Source organism: Rana temporaria, chromosome 4 (genome assembly GCF_905171775.1).
Source record: "Rana temporaria chromosome 4, aRanTem1.1, whole genome shotgun sequence".
Taxonomy (NCBI): Eukaryota; Metazoa; Chordata; class Amphibia; order Anura; family Ranidae; genus Rana; species Rana temporaria.
In genome coordinates, this window is record NC_053492.1 from 96,164,623 (window position 1) to 96,179,107 (window position 14,485).

Consider the following 14,485-nt stretch of genomic DNA (forward strand, 5'->3'; position numbering starts at 1 on the left):
CCATGACTGCACTAGTTAAAGTTTAGGAGAACATTTGTTTTAACATATGATCTTATGAAGGTCAGAGTAGTAGTAAAATGGCACATAGAAGCACAGAGGGCACAGTGACAAGCCTATGTACACCAATGATTGGCCTTCTTTGAACTTTTCTCACATAACAACCAACTTATTGTACAAATGCAGTAGCCTGTGGCCACAAACTAGCAATTTAATTAAATTTGATTGGTTGTTCAGGACTAAAGGCTTATTTAAGACATGGTGGTAAACGTGGGCCTTTAAGTTTAAGGGTGCTTTCACAACAAGGCAAAAAACCACCAGCAAAGCGCTGTTGTAGCGGCACTTTGCTGGCGGTTCAGCCACACTGCCCATTCATTTCAGTGGGCAGGGGCGGTGTACACAAAGTTCCTTCACCACTCCAAAGATGCTGCTTGCAGGAGTTATTTTTTTTTTTTTTTTTAACGTCCTGCCAGCGCATCCCCTCAGAGTAAAAGCCCTCGGGGAGCTGGTTTTCAGGCGTTTTAAGTCGCTATTTTTAGCCCAAAAGCGCCTGAAAAACACCCCAGTGTGAAAGGGGTCGAATGCCGAACTTTAACACAAAAATGTTGGAGGCTTTCCATAAGGTTGCTTTCACACTGAGCAGCGCCGGGTGTCAGCGGTAAAGCGGCGCTATTTTTAGCGGCGCTTTACCATAGTTTTTGCAGCGCTTTTTCGTCCGCTAGCGGGACGCTTTCAACACCAGCTAGCGGCGGCAAAAGAATTAAAACCACCCACAAAGTGCTGCTGCAGTATACACACACCACTCCTACAGTGCTGCAAAGATGTGGCCAGCAGGACTTTAAGCGTCCTGCCAGCGCACCGCTCCATTGTGAAAACCCTCAGGCTTTCACATTGGAGTGAAAGGAGAGGCTCTTTTAAGGTGCTTTGAAGGGACTATTTTTAGAACTATAGCGCCTGCAAAGCGCCTTAGTGTGAAAGCAGCCTAAAAAACAATCTAATGGAATTGAATGGTCCTCAGTCATCTGCCCCCATAGTGCGATTTATTTTCCCAGTTCTGAACAACCAAATTATCAAAATTGCAGTGGACATTGAAACCAGAATAAAAATTGTTAAGTCATTTTTAATCCATTTCAATCAAAATTTTTACAATTTGGTCTCTCAAAATGTGGAAACAATAAAATCCACAGGGTCGTTTCCTGCGAGCTAGTCAAATTGTTCCTTTCAGTCAAAGACAGAACAAAACGGTGACGTTGTATGACCAGCATCAGCCAGCTTTGCAATAATAAAAGAGAGTCAAAGGCTATATAAAATTTACATATACTGAAGAATGGTCTTTTGTCCAACATAATGTATGATTTAATGTTTAATTGCAGTGGTCATTTCCTGCAAACTAAGGGCCCATTCGCACCACTTACTCAACTTACCACTTAAAACCACCCTAACACAAAGGCAAGGTAAACTGCTTTTTTTTTTAAGTGCCCCAGTTCATACCAGCCTGCTACATTGATCTGTGATGATCACAAATGTAACATTTAAAATGCAGCCCAACACCACATGTTCTAGAAGAAAAAAAGCAATGTAAATATTTTTAAAAAAAGCACATGCGCTGTGGTTGGAACAGGCCCTAATAAAAAAAAAAAAATCACAGCTGACCTGCTGGACTTAACATGTAATGAAAACAAGTGCTGGTCTGCCATGACCATCTCCATGTATAATTTCCATCACTTCTCCCTCCCATATCACAGACATTCACCAGCATTCTGCGCCATGAACGGTTCTGTGAGGGGGCATGCATTTTGTCATGAAGTCAATGCTTAGTTGTTGTTCCCCCCCCCCGATGTGTCCCCCCAGAGCCCTGAACACAGGTCAAAAAAACACGGGCATCATTGTGCCTCAGAGAAGAGCGCCAGTGCTGAACAGGCATGATGGAAAGGGTGGAAATTGAAATGACAAAGACAAACCAGCACAGGTATTATTTCATAACACACAATAAAAAAAATGACATCATTAACGGCTTCTCACTAAAATCAATTGCATTCCTAAGTGTGTGTCTGACAGAGGGGAGAGCGGCTTCTAACGGCATTGATTTGAAATCTATGAAGGTGGGGGGTGGGGAGGGTCTGGAAATGTCCAAACGTATATGCCGGGAAAGCTGTTTCACAGCCATCAGCTCTGAGGCAGCCAACTGTGCTGTGATGTGTCTGAGAGCCTTTGCCCTCAGCTGCCCCCTCCTTCACCGTGTCCCTGTCTCACCAGAAGACACTCACCAAGGCTCCTAATGAGCTTTATGCTAGAGACTGTGGCATGAAAGAATAGCAGAGCATGTCTGAAGCCCTCTGTATCGCTAGCAATCCCTCAGACATCAGACATTTCTCAGTCACACATCTTCCAGCGCCACGTATACAGCGGGTGCACATTGCTGATAACATACCACCTCTTTCTTCTTAAAAGGCTCATGCCAGCAAACATTAGCCAAACAATAGAGATTCTAAAATGGGCAAAAGTATAGATGGAAGGTATATGTAAATACACAAAACACACTCAGGCTATTGTGGTAGATTTACACACACCTGTTATTGTGCGCTTTTTTTGATGTGCTATCCTTTAAATTCGAAAGTGCCATCAGTAAAAAATGCACCTCCATTATTGGCAACATGGTGCACTGCACACAGTACTCATATCTGGGCATGGTGATGTGTTATAGCACAGGTTCCTTATGATTAAGGCCTCATTATCAAGGGGTATAGCGCTCACCATTGAGGCAGGGTTTAGCCAAACCAGGACACAGAGGTGTTCCATGCATCCCTGTGCAGGTAGTCACAAGGATATCAACAGGGATGCAGCGGCTGCATGGACACAGTTGTTGCTCTAATTTGACATCTGTTTGGGTTCATATCCCCAAAAAGGACAAAGTTGGAAGCAGCAGCTGTGTCAGTGCAGCTGCTGCATCCCAATCAACATCAATAGGACTGCCACAGAAGACCTGTGCATCCATATGTGGGTAAACATGGCCCTTCACAGCCCCTTGTGAACAAAGCCTTACTGTATATTTACATTTAGGACAAATTTACAATAGAGACGTGAGCCGATGTCTATGGCGCATGCGCCGCAGACAACGATGCAGGCGCACTTCAGAAAGGCGATCGTGTAATTTTAAAGGAGGTCATGCCGTGACTGGCGGCTCACGCACACATGCCGGTGCTGTATCGGGCACAGCAGTGGGGGCTTCGTTCTAAGGTGCGTATTACATAATGAGCTAGTATGCTATGCAAAGCAGCCTCACACACTCCAGACGCCACCTCCTCCCCAGCTCTGACAATGCCATGTATACAAGGCAGGAGGGGGAGCCAGGGGAAGACAGACAACACTGTGCAGAACCCATGCTCATCTGAGGTCTGTGCAAGAGGGGAGAAGACTGCGGCCGGGAAGGGGGAGAAGACAGCGGCCGAAAAAGGCATGTAGGTCCCGGGTAATAACGTTTCAATGTGAAGAGTGATTTGAGGGAGGATATGTGCTGGAGAGCGCTTTGGGAGGGGAGAGAACTTATGCTAGAAGGGGGAGAATTTAAGGTCAAACCTCCCCCAAACCCCCCCACCTTTCGAGCACAAGACCTCCACCACAAAGCGCCTCCCCAGCACAAGCACCCCCCACGAAACAGCTGCCATCATGGTGTCTGGGACCCCAGACATCCACAAGAGATGCTGGGCATGTGCCCTGGGTGCCAACACTAGTGCACCCCTGCCTGGCTAAGTGAAACCAAGCGTCGGGAAGGTCTCGTGAAATCCAGGATGGTTGGGGGGGTTGGGGGGGGTTATGCTAGATATGCACAGAGGATTTGTGCTAGGAGAAGGAACTAGAATTATTTGTGTTGAGGGGTTTTGAAGATGGGGAAGAAAGGTTTGTGCCAGGATGAGAGGGTGTAAGATTTGTGCTAGAAGTGGGAAGAAGATTTGTGCTATTAGGGGTGATGAGTCGAAGAAGATTTGTGTTGGGATGGGAAATTTGGGGGGAAGAGGGTTTGTTACTACTAAGGATGTGTATGGAGGACAATTTTGCCTCACTTGAAGGACTTTTTGAAACATTTAATGGTTAATAACTTGCCTTTGGTGCCATCAGAAAACTTTAGCCTTCATCGTGCCTTAACACAAGTCACTTGGTGCATTCGGACATGATTTTATTAACATTGGCTGCTTAATCCCTGAAAAAGGGGGAGGCTTTTTCTATTCATAATTATATTCAGAGCTCTTTACCATTAAATAATAAAAAAAAAAAAAAAAAAGGTCCTTCCTTTTCTAACCGCACAAAACCCCATGTAACAAAACCGTTGCTAAATGCAGCGTGTGAATGGGGCAATAGTAAAGCATTGTCCGAGTTTAGCTGTGGTAGATAACTTGATCTATCCGCAGCTAAAAGCTGAATTCTATCCACCCGTGTGAAAGGGGCCTAATGCTCTGGCTCTTGCAAACTCTTCCTCCATGCTGTGATACAGAGCTTCGGTTATGAATCTGAAGGAAATATTGGACTACAGATGTGACAACATCACTGCACTTGTGCTCCATTGAGGACTATTAGTCCCTCTGCCATGGTGTCAGATGGGAATTGTATTTTCTTTCATTCACAGAATTTTGTGAACAATGTGGCTGTGCGGGGGTGGAGCTATGCCGTTTTAGAATTTGAGCTGGCGCAGAGAACCACCCCATGATTCTGTAAGAGCAGAGTGGTTTGAGGGTGGGGGCATGCAGAAGTGACCACATTTGATGTCATATGCTAAATATTTTATCGATGGCCAAACAAATCTACTAAAGAAATCTTCATCCAACATAGGAAAAAGCCGCCCTTCAATTGACTAAAACACGCCCCGCAAGAAAAATGAATAGCAGATAAAGCTTTGGTCATCGATAAAAATTCTGCCCCCAGCACTGCCCATCATTGAAAAATCTGACCCCTTCAAGTAAATTTCCACCCCTCACCTACATGAACGCTCCTCGGCCACGCGAGACAAGAGCCGATCATAAACTCAGCTGTTCCACGGCTCCGTGCGTCGCATGCGCAGTTCTCCCCGGACACTATTCGATAGCCAGGCACTTCAACAGAACGCCGGCACAACCTGGCTTTGTCAAGCCACGTCAATTGTTCAGTTATCTTTTGAAGAATCCAGATAGAAATCACGGTTTGGCTGACAATTTTTATCAGATGTAGTCATTGTTCGGGTATTCTGACAGATACTGGTGCCAGCTGTCAGAATGTAATACCAGGCAGAGGAAATGTATCCCTCTGCACGGTTTGATGTGGAAGGAGGAACCGTGTTGATTTCTTTTATTCAGCCCACAATCTAGACAAAATAAATCGTATGGCCAGCATTGGCATTTTCTGTAAGTGGTTATTTTGAGGGGCGAACCCTCAGAGACAACCCGATGGCTCTGATGAAGAGGGTTCATCCCTGGAAATGCGTAAGCTGCACTAATCACTGATAAGTCTTCCCACATCATCATTTTCAGTGCTTAGTGCAGCTTACGCATTTCCAGTGAAATGCACATTTGTATTTATTTATGACACGCTTGTCATTGTCATGCATTTGTGAGTATATAGGAGTTGTTTTATTAAGCTAATAAAATTATATAGCGGTAACATGTGCGCCATCTCTGTTATTTTATAGTGCTATATGAAAGAATGCCCATAGTCCTGAGGGTGCAGCAAGACATGCTGCCACCATCCCTGTAAGTGAGAGAAGCATGCATTACACCAAGCTTGGAGGCACAACACTCAAGCACAGGAGGTTGTCTTTAAAGTGGAGGTTCACCCCAAAAAACAAGTATATAACATTACATTCTGTATACCTCAAACATGTACAGTATGCAGTTTTTTTTTTGGGGGGTGTACATACGGTATCATCGCTATTTTTAACCTGGCTTCCGGGTACTAGCTCCCGCGGAGGTAGGCGTTCCTATGCAGTGGCGCAATGTCCTCTGGGACTTCGCCCAGATGATTGACGTGCCTGACAAAACCGCCCCCCGGCGGATAAGGCACGTCGCAAGTTTCCGAAACTAGCCGAACTGCGAGTCAGCTCTATTCGGCGCCCCCGCATCAACTAGGAGCCGTATAGAGCCGACTCGCAGTTCGGCTAGTTACGAAACTCGTGTTCGCGCCTTATCCGCCAGGGGGAAGTTTTTGTCAGACACGTTAATCTGGGCGAAGTCCCAGAGGACATAACGCCACTGCATAGGAACGCCTACTCCTGCGGGAGCTAGTACCCGGAAGCCAGGTGAACAATAGCGATAATACCGTATGTACACCCCCAAAAAAACAAAACAGCATACTGTACATGTTTGAGGTATACAGAATGTAATGTTATATCATATACTTGTTTTTTGGGTGAACCTCCGCTTTAAAATGTATTTGATTGACATGGTTGACCTTCTTTTGAAAATGCTAGTTGCCCAGCTAGCTCCTGTTTCCATACTTCGAGTCATTAATCTGAAGGAAGAGCAGGTGTTTTGACTTCATTTGCTGTATGCTTGTTCCAGGAAGCACTGATGCCAGTGGGCAGCCAGACAAATGGCCTTTTCAGAAGGTAATGCCAGAACCTATAGTTTTCTAATGACAGGTCTCCTTTAACAAACTTATGGTAGTTTTCTGTACATCATTAACCAGTTCACCAGTTTTAACGTGTTGCCTGGAGTTGCCTTTAAAACTCCCAATGTTGATTTGTCTCATTATTGACAGCTGTCATGGGTGAAGTTCTATTTTGTTCAGGATCTTTTACAGCTTAATGAATTCCAGGCAAGCTGAAGTGTGTACTGTACCCACACAATTTCTTTAGCAACGTCTGCTATGCTCTGGCTCAAGCTATTTTTTGCTCTTCTTACATTTGTATGCAGATGGGGTTCGGTGCCTCTGTATGATTTAAACCCCAGCCCAGTCACTAATGCTCATGTTTCATTCCATAAATCACCTCTAAATTAAAATATCTTTTAGGCAGCTTTCCAACCGGCCAATGTTCCCTAAAACGCGGCAGCCAATTTTCCCAATTAGCTAGCGGAGATGTTTGGAAGCGGTTACCCCCCCCCCACCCATCCAAGCATTTAAACTTTACTGTGTTCTTAAGGGAAGAACTATGCAGAATGATTTAGGTGACGGCTAGCCAAACCGGACCTCGAATGGAAGGATGTTTCATAATTTATGACCAAACATCGGAGATATATGCACAGTAGATTTCAATTTTGAAGCAGAGCTGAGCCTCTGGTTTACAAGGGGAATGCTTGCCTAGAGAATTTATTGACCTTCCATACTTGGCTGACCCAGAACTCATTTTCTGAATCCACAAGTCTTCCAAAATGACTTCCAATCTATTTTGTGACTCTCAGCGGGTGAGACTGTTATTGTAGCTGGCTCTAAGATCTATCATTCTGCATGCCCTTTCCAGTCCCAGCAGTCCGCCTGTATTACGTGCCGGCAAAGGGGCACACTGCTGTATTATAAATGGTTAATTTTTACCTTCTTGTAATCTGTGAAACTACCTAAGAGTAGATGCATTAACAGCTCAGATGGGATTTGGGGGCTTTTCGCAGAGACTGGAAGGAAAAGTTAATCACAAAAAAAAGGAACATTAAGGTCCTTGTGCTAAAATAACTTAAATGGTCTGAGTAGCCAGCTAGAAAAATAAATCTAAAGCAATCTATGTGACAGCAGAGACAGCCAATGGGCTAATGGTTAAAGCGCCCATGACTGAGTTACAAACAAACTTTAAAAATATAAGTCACATATGTCTTTGTTAAGCTGATAATTACAAGTGATCAGTTCAGTGTAAGCTCCAATCCACGTATGGCTAAATGGACTAAGCTTGTGCACGGGTATAAGCAACTAAAAGGGAAATTGACACCATTTTAGAAACACAGGTATTTGTTACATTCTTAAAGTAGAACTCTAGCTTTCTTAATTTCCCCTCCTTTCCTAAAGACTCTCCCATCCCCACAGTCTGATAATATAAAAGGCTCCAGGTCAGTTCAGTGATGCGTTTTCCTCAATCTAAGGCAGAAGTCTCCAAACTTTCTAAGCAAAAGGCCAGTTTACTGTCCTTCAGGATTTAGGGGGGCTGGACTGTGGCCAGTGGGAGTGGAAAATATGCTGGGATCAGTGCCCCTTCATTGGTTTTAATGGTGGGAAATGGTGCCCCATTGTTGACATCAATGAAAAGAATAGTGTCACATTTTTGGTGTCAGTATGGGGAATGGTGCTCCATTATTGGTGCCAGCTGGTGGAATAGTGCCGAAAGGGCCAGACCAAGACAAGCAAAGGGCCACAATCGGGCCCCTGGGCCACAGTTTGGAGACCACTGATCTAAGACATGAATGCTCAACCTGTGGCCTTCCAGCTGTTGCCAAACTAGAATTTCCATCATGCCTCTCGTTTTGGGAGTCATAGTTGTAACTATCAGCCTTGCAATCCCTGGAGGGCCTGCGGTTGAGCACTCATGGTCTAAGGGAACCTAGTGCTAAATACATGGGCACTAAGGTTTGCTTTGAAAAGAAAGCAACATCTAAAATGGTAGCACTTGTTGCTAGTTTTAGTTTTTTTGCTATGCTCAGTTTAAAGTGTTTTTTAACCCACTATACTATGGCCATGCTATCACCTCTGTTATATAATGCCATGTGTCCCTGTGCTATAAATAATAATAAAATAAAAAAAACCTATGAGAGTGGATCCCGGCACTGACGTGACTCCTCGGCTCGCTCCTCTGCCCATCTGTCAGCTATAGTGGGCAGGGCAGAGCACTGCCACCGATGTCAGAGGGGAGAGAGAGGAGTCACGTGAGCGCCAGGAGCTGCTCCGATATAGAATATAATCTGCTTTTTTTAAAGATATGAAATAAAAACACAGGCACACATAGCATTATGTAACAGAGGGGATGGCACGATTGTAGTATAGATAGGATTGCACCAGGAGGGGGAGGCTCGTGGAGTAGACGGAGCAGATAGGCAGGGAGAGGGACACAGACACAGGAGAACAGGGCTGCGGCTTAAGGAGACACGTAAATTGACCACAATGTCAGGGCTCAGTAGCCATGATAAAACATGGTCAGTTTACAGGGGGGGGGGGGGGAGTGTTTTGCCAGGCAGGATCAACCAGGTATTTCAGATGTTACAGGGGGCCAAATTACACAGCTGTATAACATGCTTTAAGGGAACAGGAGACACATTTTTTTTATGGTAACAAATGCTTTAAGTTTAAATTAACATACGTAGTATTGTGACTATGAGTAGACAAAGCTTTAATTTGCCTTACTAGTCACTTTCCAAACGTAATTTCAAGCAACAAGTAACATTAATTAGTGACCAGCTTATCCTGTCCTGTAAGTGCTAAAGTCAGGAAGTCCACTCAATTAACCTTTATTATATAGTAACCAATTGTGAGAACATATAGAAGATTTTACCAATAAAAGGCTACGTTTGTTTGGAGTGCGGCTGTCCAGAAAATGTATTTTCCAGTCTGCTATTAGCATTGCCTGAACCCATGGTTCCTGAGAGGAAGATAATCACTAATTAGATCTACCTGGAGCGGCAATTCCTTCATTCCCCATATAGAAGAAGCAAGTTGATATCACAGAGATTTTATATTTCAGTATTGGGTAAATGTTACAATTTTAGATTTAAATAGGCAGCCAAGCCTGTGCATTTGAGAAAGGACATCCTGTAGGCTTGTGGCCATAGGTAGTAAATTAACTATCCCCTCACAAGCGCTCAAAAGAATCCAAGACCTCATTCACACCTAGCAAAGCAGGAACACGCTTTGCATGCTTTTTTTGCATGTTTGTTGTGGGACATGCATAGGGCAGCTTATAGATTTCAATGGGTTGTCCAATGTGCAACAAATGAGGCAAAGAAGCTCTTGGAGCATTTTGCTGCATTCTGGTTTGCGCATTTCTTAGCGTGCGTTTGAGTGTGGAAGAACACACATGTTGGCTCCAATGAGCAGGGCCCTCCGATTCCACTTGTACCGAATTGTATCGTAACTGTACTGTCTGCCCTTATGTTGTAAACCGCTATATAAATCCTGTATAATTATAATAATCTGCTTCCCGTATTTGGGGTGCTACTCCTGGAATGTGCAAAATGTGAATGCAGCCTTAGACCAGGAGACAGGAAAAAAAATAAAAAACACACAAGAGGGAGGAAAACATCTGTACACACCAGGCTCCCTATGGTCTACAAAACATTTGTCCCTTTCTCAGATCAGAAGGATTATGTTAATTACAGGGAGATGAAAAGGTTTCCTTCCGATATGCATTTTGAGCTACGTGGAAATATAAGCTAGCTATTCCTGGTTGTACAGAACACCCTAGAGACAGACAAAACAGATATATAAATCCTGTCCATGGCAGTCATGCAGTATTTGGATTTGCCGTGATGACTGGGGGTCAATGTCAGAAACCCTACCTCTGACCAAGCCCTCACAACCGGCTGGTCTATATACCGGTAATCTATAGATTAAGTTTCCTCAAAGCAGGTGAGGCGACCATCCCAGTGGTGACTGGCTGGGTTACATCCATATTACAATAAATTGAGCAGCAATAAAAAAATAAATTGTGTTATTTTTTTTTAAGATCTTGTATATTCCTGTTTTTCTCCACTAATTTTATAGTTTAGGGGTTGTAAAGGTAAAAAATGTTTTCCCTAAATAGCTTCCTTTACCTTAGTGCAGTCCTCCTTCACTTACCTTATCCTTTGATTTTGCTTTTAAATGACCTTATTTCTTCTGAGAAATCCTCACTTCCTGTTTTTCTAACTGTAACTCCACACAGTAATGCGAGGCTTTCTCTCTGGTGTGGAGTGCCGTGCTCGTCCCCTCCCTTGGACTACAAGAGAGTCAGGACGCTCTCTATGTTGCAGATAGAGAAATAAGCTGTGTGTTAGTGGGCGTCCTGACTCTCCTGTAGTCCAAGGGAGGGGGCGAGCATGACACACCACACCAGGGAGAAAGCCTCGCATTACTGTGTGGAGTTACAGACAGAAGAACAGGAAGTGAGGATTTCTCAGAAGAAATAAGGACATTTAAAAGCAAAATGGAAGGATGAGGTAAGTGAAGGAGGACTGCACTAAGGTAAAGGAAGCTATTTGGAAATCATTTTTTTTACCTTTACAACCCCTTTAATAGCCACATTTCTGTATGTATTTCTTAGATGTTTGTAATGCCTAGGGACATTTCTCAATTAAATGTGCCTGCTTTGTTCCAAGCGAAGAATGCATACACCTAGAGAAATTGGTGCATTATGTTACTAGTGTCTGTATGCTTGGTATAAGTTCATTGTTGAGCTGTACAAAATTACATTGCATGGCTGAGGCTTGCATGTAGATCAGTGTCTGTGTGTAAACTAGCAGATCTATTAGACAGGTGTATGTATGTGGTTGCCTAGCAGTCCAGTCAGACAAGCTAAAAAACAGCAGGTGGTGGCAAACTGCATGGCCCATACACACGATCTGAAAATTGGATCATCCATTTTTTTGCATGCTCATCGTATATCGAAAATGGAGATGTTACTAAAGTTACGAAAATTCATGTACGACAGAATAAAATAAATAAATAAAAAAAATCGGAAGTGATGTCATGTGTAGTGTATATGTATTGTATTTTCAAACGACGACTGTACCGATTAAAAGAAAATTGTACGATCTGGTATCGTACGAAAAAAATGTTTGCGTTTGAACTGTCGTGATCGGCTCTCGAAAGCTCTGTACCAACTCAACTATCCAATTATCGTACGATCGCTACGAAAGTTGTATTTTGTGTCCGATTTTCGGATAGTGTGTAAGGCCCCTTTCACATTGGAGCGGGAGCCGCGGTGGCGGTATAGCCCTGCTAAAAATAGCGCCGATATACCACCAGGATTGCCGCGGGATTCGGCCACTAGCGGTGCGGTATTAACCCCCACTAGCGGCCGATAAAGGGTTAATACCGCCCGCAATGCGCCTATGCAGAGGCGCATTGCGGGCGGTATTGCCGCGGTTTCCCATTGTTTTAAATGGGAAGGAGCGGTGAAGGAGCTGTATACATGCCGCTCCTCTCACCGCTCCAAAGATGCTGCCGACAGGAGATTTTTTTCTCTCCCGCCAGCGCATCGCCTCAGTGTGAAAGCCCTCGGGCTTTCACATTGAGTAGGCAGTGAAGGAGTTTTTCAGGCGGTATAGCAGCGCTATTTTTAGTGCTGTACCGCCTGAAAAACTGCTCAGTGTGAAAGGGGTCTTCGGCTGGCCACATTTGGTTTAAATCTCGGCTAGCTGAGCAGGAACTGGCCGATATTCAAACCATGTATGGGCAGGCTGAATGTACGTTAGCAATAATCATTGTCTTGTCCCAGCAGGGACGGCTCCTCCCCCCCCCCCCCAACTGGGACAATACAAGGTCTCTGCAGGAGGGATTCCCATCAGCACCGTCTGTGTTGATGAGGAAATCGTGCAAATTTCATTCCTGCACAGAAGAAAGAAAATTGCACCATCTATGGCCTGCATAAGTTTGTATGTCTGGTGTACATGCGGCAGTGGCAAAAGTAATAAAAACAAAAAGGATTTAAGCTTGCAGCATGGCTTGAGGAATCTCGGAAATGTGTGTCAATCTGTTCTAAAGACTTGAGTGTGCCAGATTGTATGCAAGATCTGTATCCTGTGTGTGTTCAGCCGACTCGGTTTGTGCCACACATTGCTGCAGTAACTGTATCCCTACGGGTTTAACCCTCCCAAAGAACACTCCTCATTCCTCCTCCACCAAACAAGGTCTTGGCTCAGATTATCGGGTCCCTGTGGTTGTGTTTCCTTGGCATATGGTGGCAGTGGCGAGAGATTGGTTGTTTTACCGGTGTCCAAATTGGGGAATTTTGGATTCTCCTGACAATCTGCCGGTCGATTTATGAGAACGTGCAGCAGAAAGCAATACCTTGTGTATCAAATCGGCCTTCCCTTATCCATGTAGCCCCTTTTGTGACACACTCAGCCACACTTGGAAGATGTTTTACACGGTTACTAAACCACACTGTAGCAGCTTGCCACAATTGGGTTCTGTGAAACCTATCTCTCATGTACCAAAGGGATTGGGAAAGGCTTATTGGGCTCTCACAGAAGGCAGTATAGGAACCAGTGAACGCATTGGTCTTCATTTTCATGGGTTTAGATTTCAGATTATGAAGAATGCATGTGGTAACCACAGGAATACACCTGCCAGATAAATGACAGGGTTAAAAATGACGGCCCCTCGGATGGATAGCTTGCATGCAAAAGTCATGCATTTAACTGCAGTGCACTTATCCATTTCAGACACTCACTGCAAAAAGGAAACTGGAATGTGGTTGCTTTGACAATGCCTTCACTTAATATTTTGGGCCGAGGTAGTGCCCAAGTACACTAGGTGGCAAACCAGTATTAAGTCAAGGTCTACCGTCAACATTTTAGAAAGCCAGTACAATGTAGCTGGGGTTTCTCTGGCAATTCAGTGCTGGCTCCCAGGCAGTTTTACCAGCACAATATATCCAACATGAAGACTGCACCAATGGATTCAGTTACAATAATACACAATGCTTAGAATGAGATTTGCTAGGATGTTATCATTATATGCAAGTTCTACACAACTTGGTGCTGTCTTGGGGAATCTCTTAACAGAATTCATACATTAAAGGCTGCTCATATGATATGACCCGTGTGCCCCTCCTTGCTGTATGTATAGCCAGGCAAAAGTGCATTGAGGTCACATGATACAAGGGCACAGTGCAAACATAAAACAGCTAATGTGGAAATAAACTTACCTTGTCTATTACTATTTGTCATAGTGATCATGCTTCCATCTTCTGCAAACCCATTCTCCAGGTTTTCCAAAATCTGTCATTATTAGAAAAGAAAACTGAAAATTAGGATCTAAAAGGACCACAATACCTAAATGTAAGTCTGGAATAACATGCTGACTGGAGGAGGAAGAAACAGCACATGCTGCCAGTCACGTGCTCTAAAGGAACCCGCTGATAGGAGAAAAGTGCAGAGTGACCGAGAGATGTGTTTATTATCCTGCAATTTCTCCTTTCATTCCCCAGTCAAATGCTGGGGAAGGGACAAGACCTATAGGTGTTAATTGCAGAAGAGATGGATCTGGTCTCATCTCTTTCCAGACACGTCTGTATGGCAAAGCTGTGTATGTATTTAGCAGGCTGCCTGAAGTTTAGAATTGATAGCAAACAATTTTTCAAACGGAACAAAGTTAAAAACCCCACAGTATGAGAACACACCAACATTGTTGCAGCCGCAACACTGATTTGCAGTGTCGCAAAAAAGTAGGGCATGTTGCGTTTGTCATGCAATCCTGCCCAGTAACAAGTGAATGGAGCCACACCACAACCATGTCCAGTGGATGCTGTTGCAGCACGGTGAAGAGGGATTTCCCTGTGAAAGCCTATTTCAAACAGATGTGTGGAAGGCAGCATATCACCTTCTGATTACCCAATAACTGCAGGCCA

The 14,485-nt window shown here is 44.2% G+C and overlaps 1 protein-coding gene across 1 annotated transcript in view; it reads right to left on the bottom strand.

Moving 5' to 3' along the window:
• The window catches only part of TRAPPC12 (trafficking protein particle complex subunit 12), a 200,321-nt gene that overhangs the window by 71,504 nt on the left and 114,332 nt on the right, over nt 1-14,485 (bottom strand). The window contains exon 7 of the mRNA XM_040348664.1: nt 13,784-13,856. Within this exon, the coding sequence (XP_040204598.1) occupies nt 13,784-13,856 (73 nt within the window). The remainder of the gene's footprint in view (nt 1-13,783; nt 13,857-14,485) is intronic.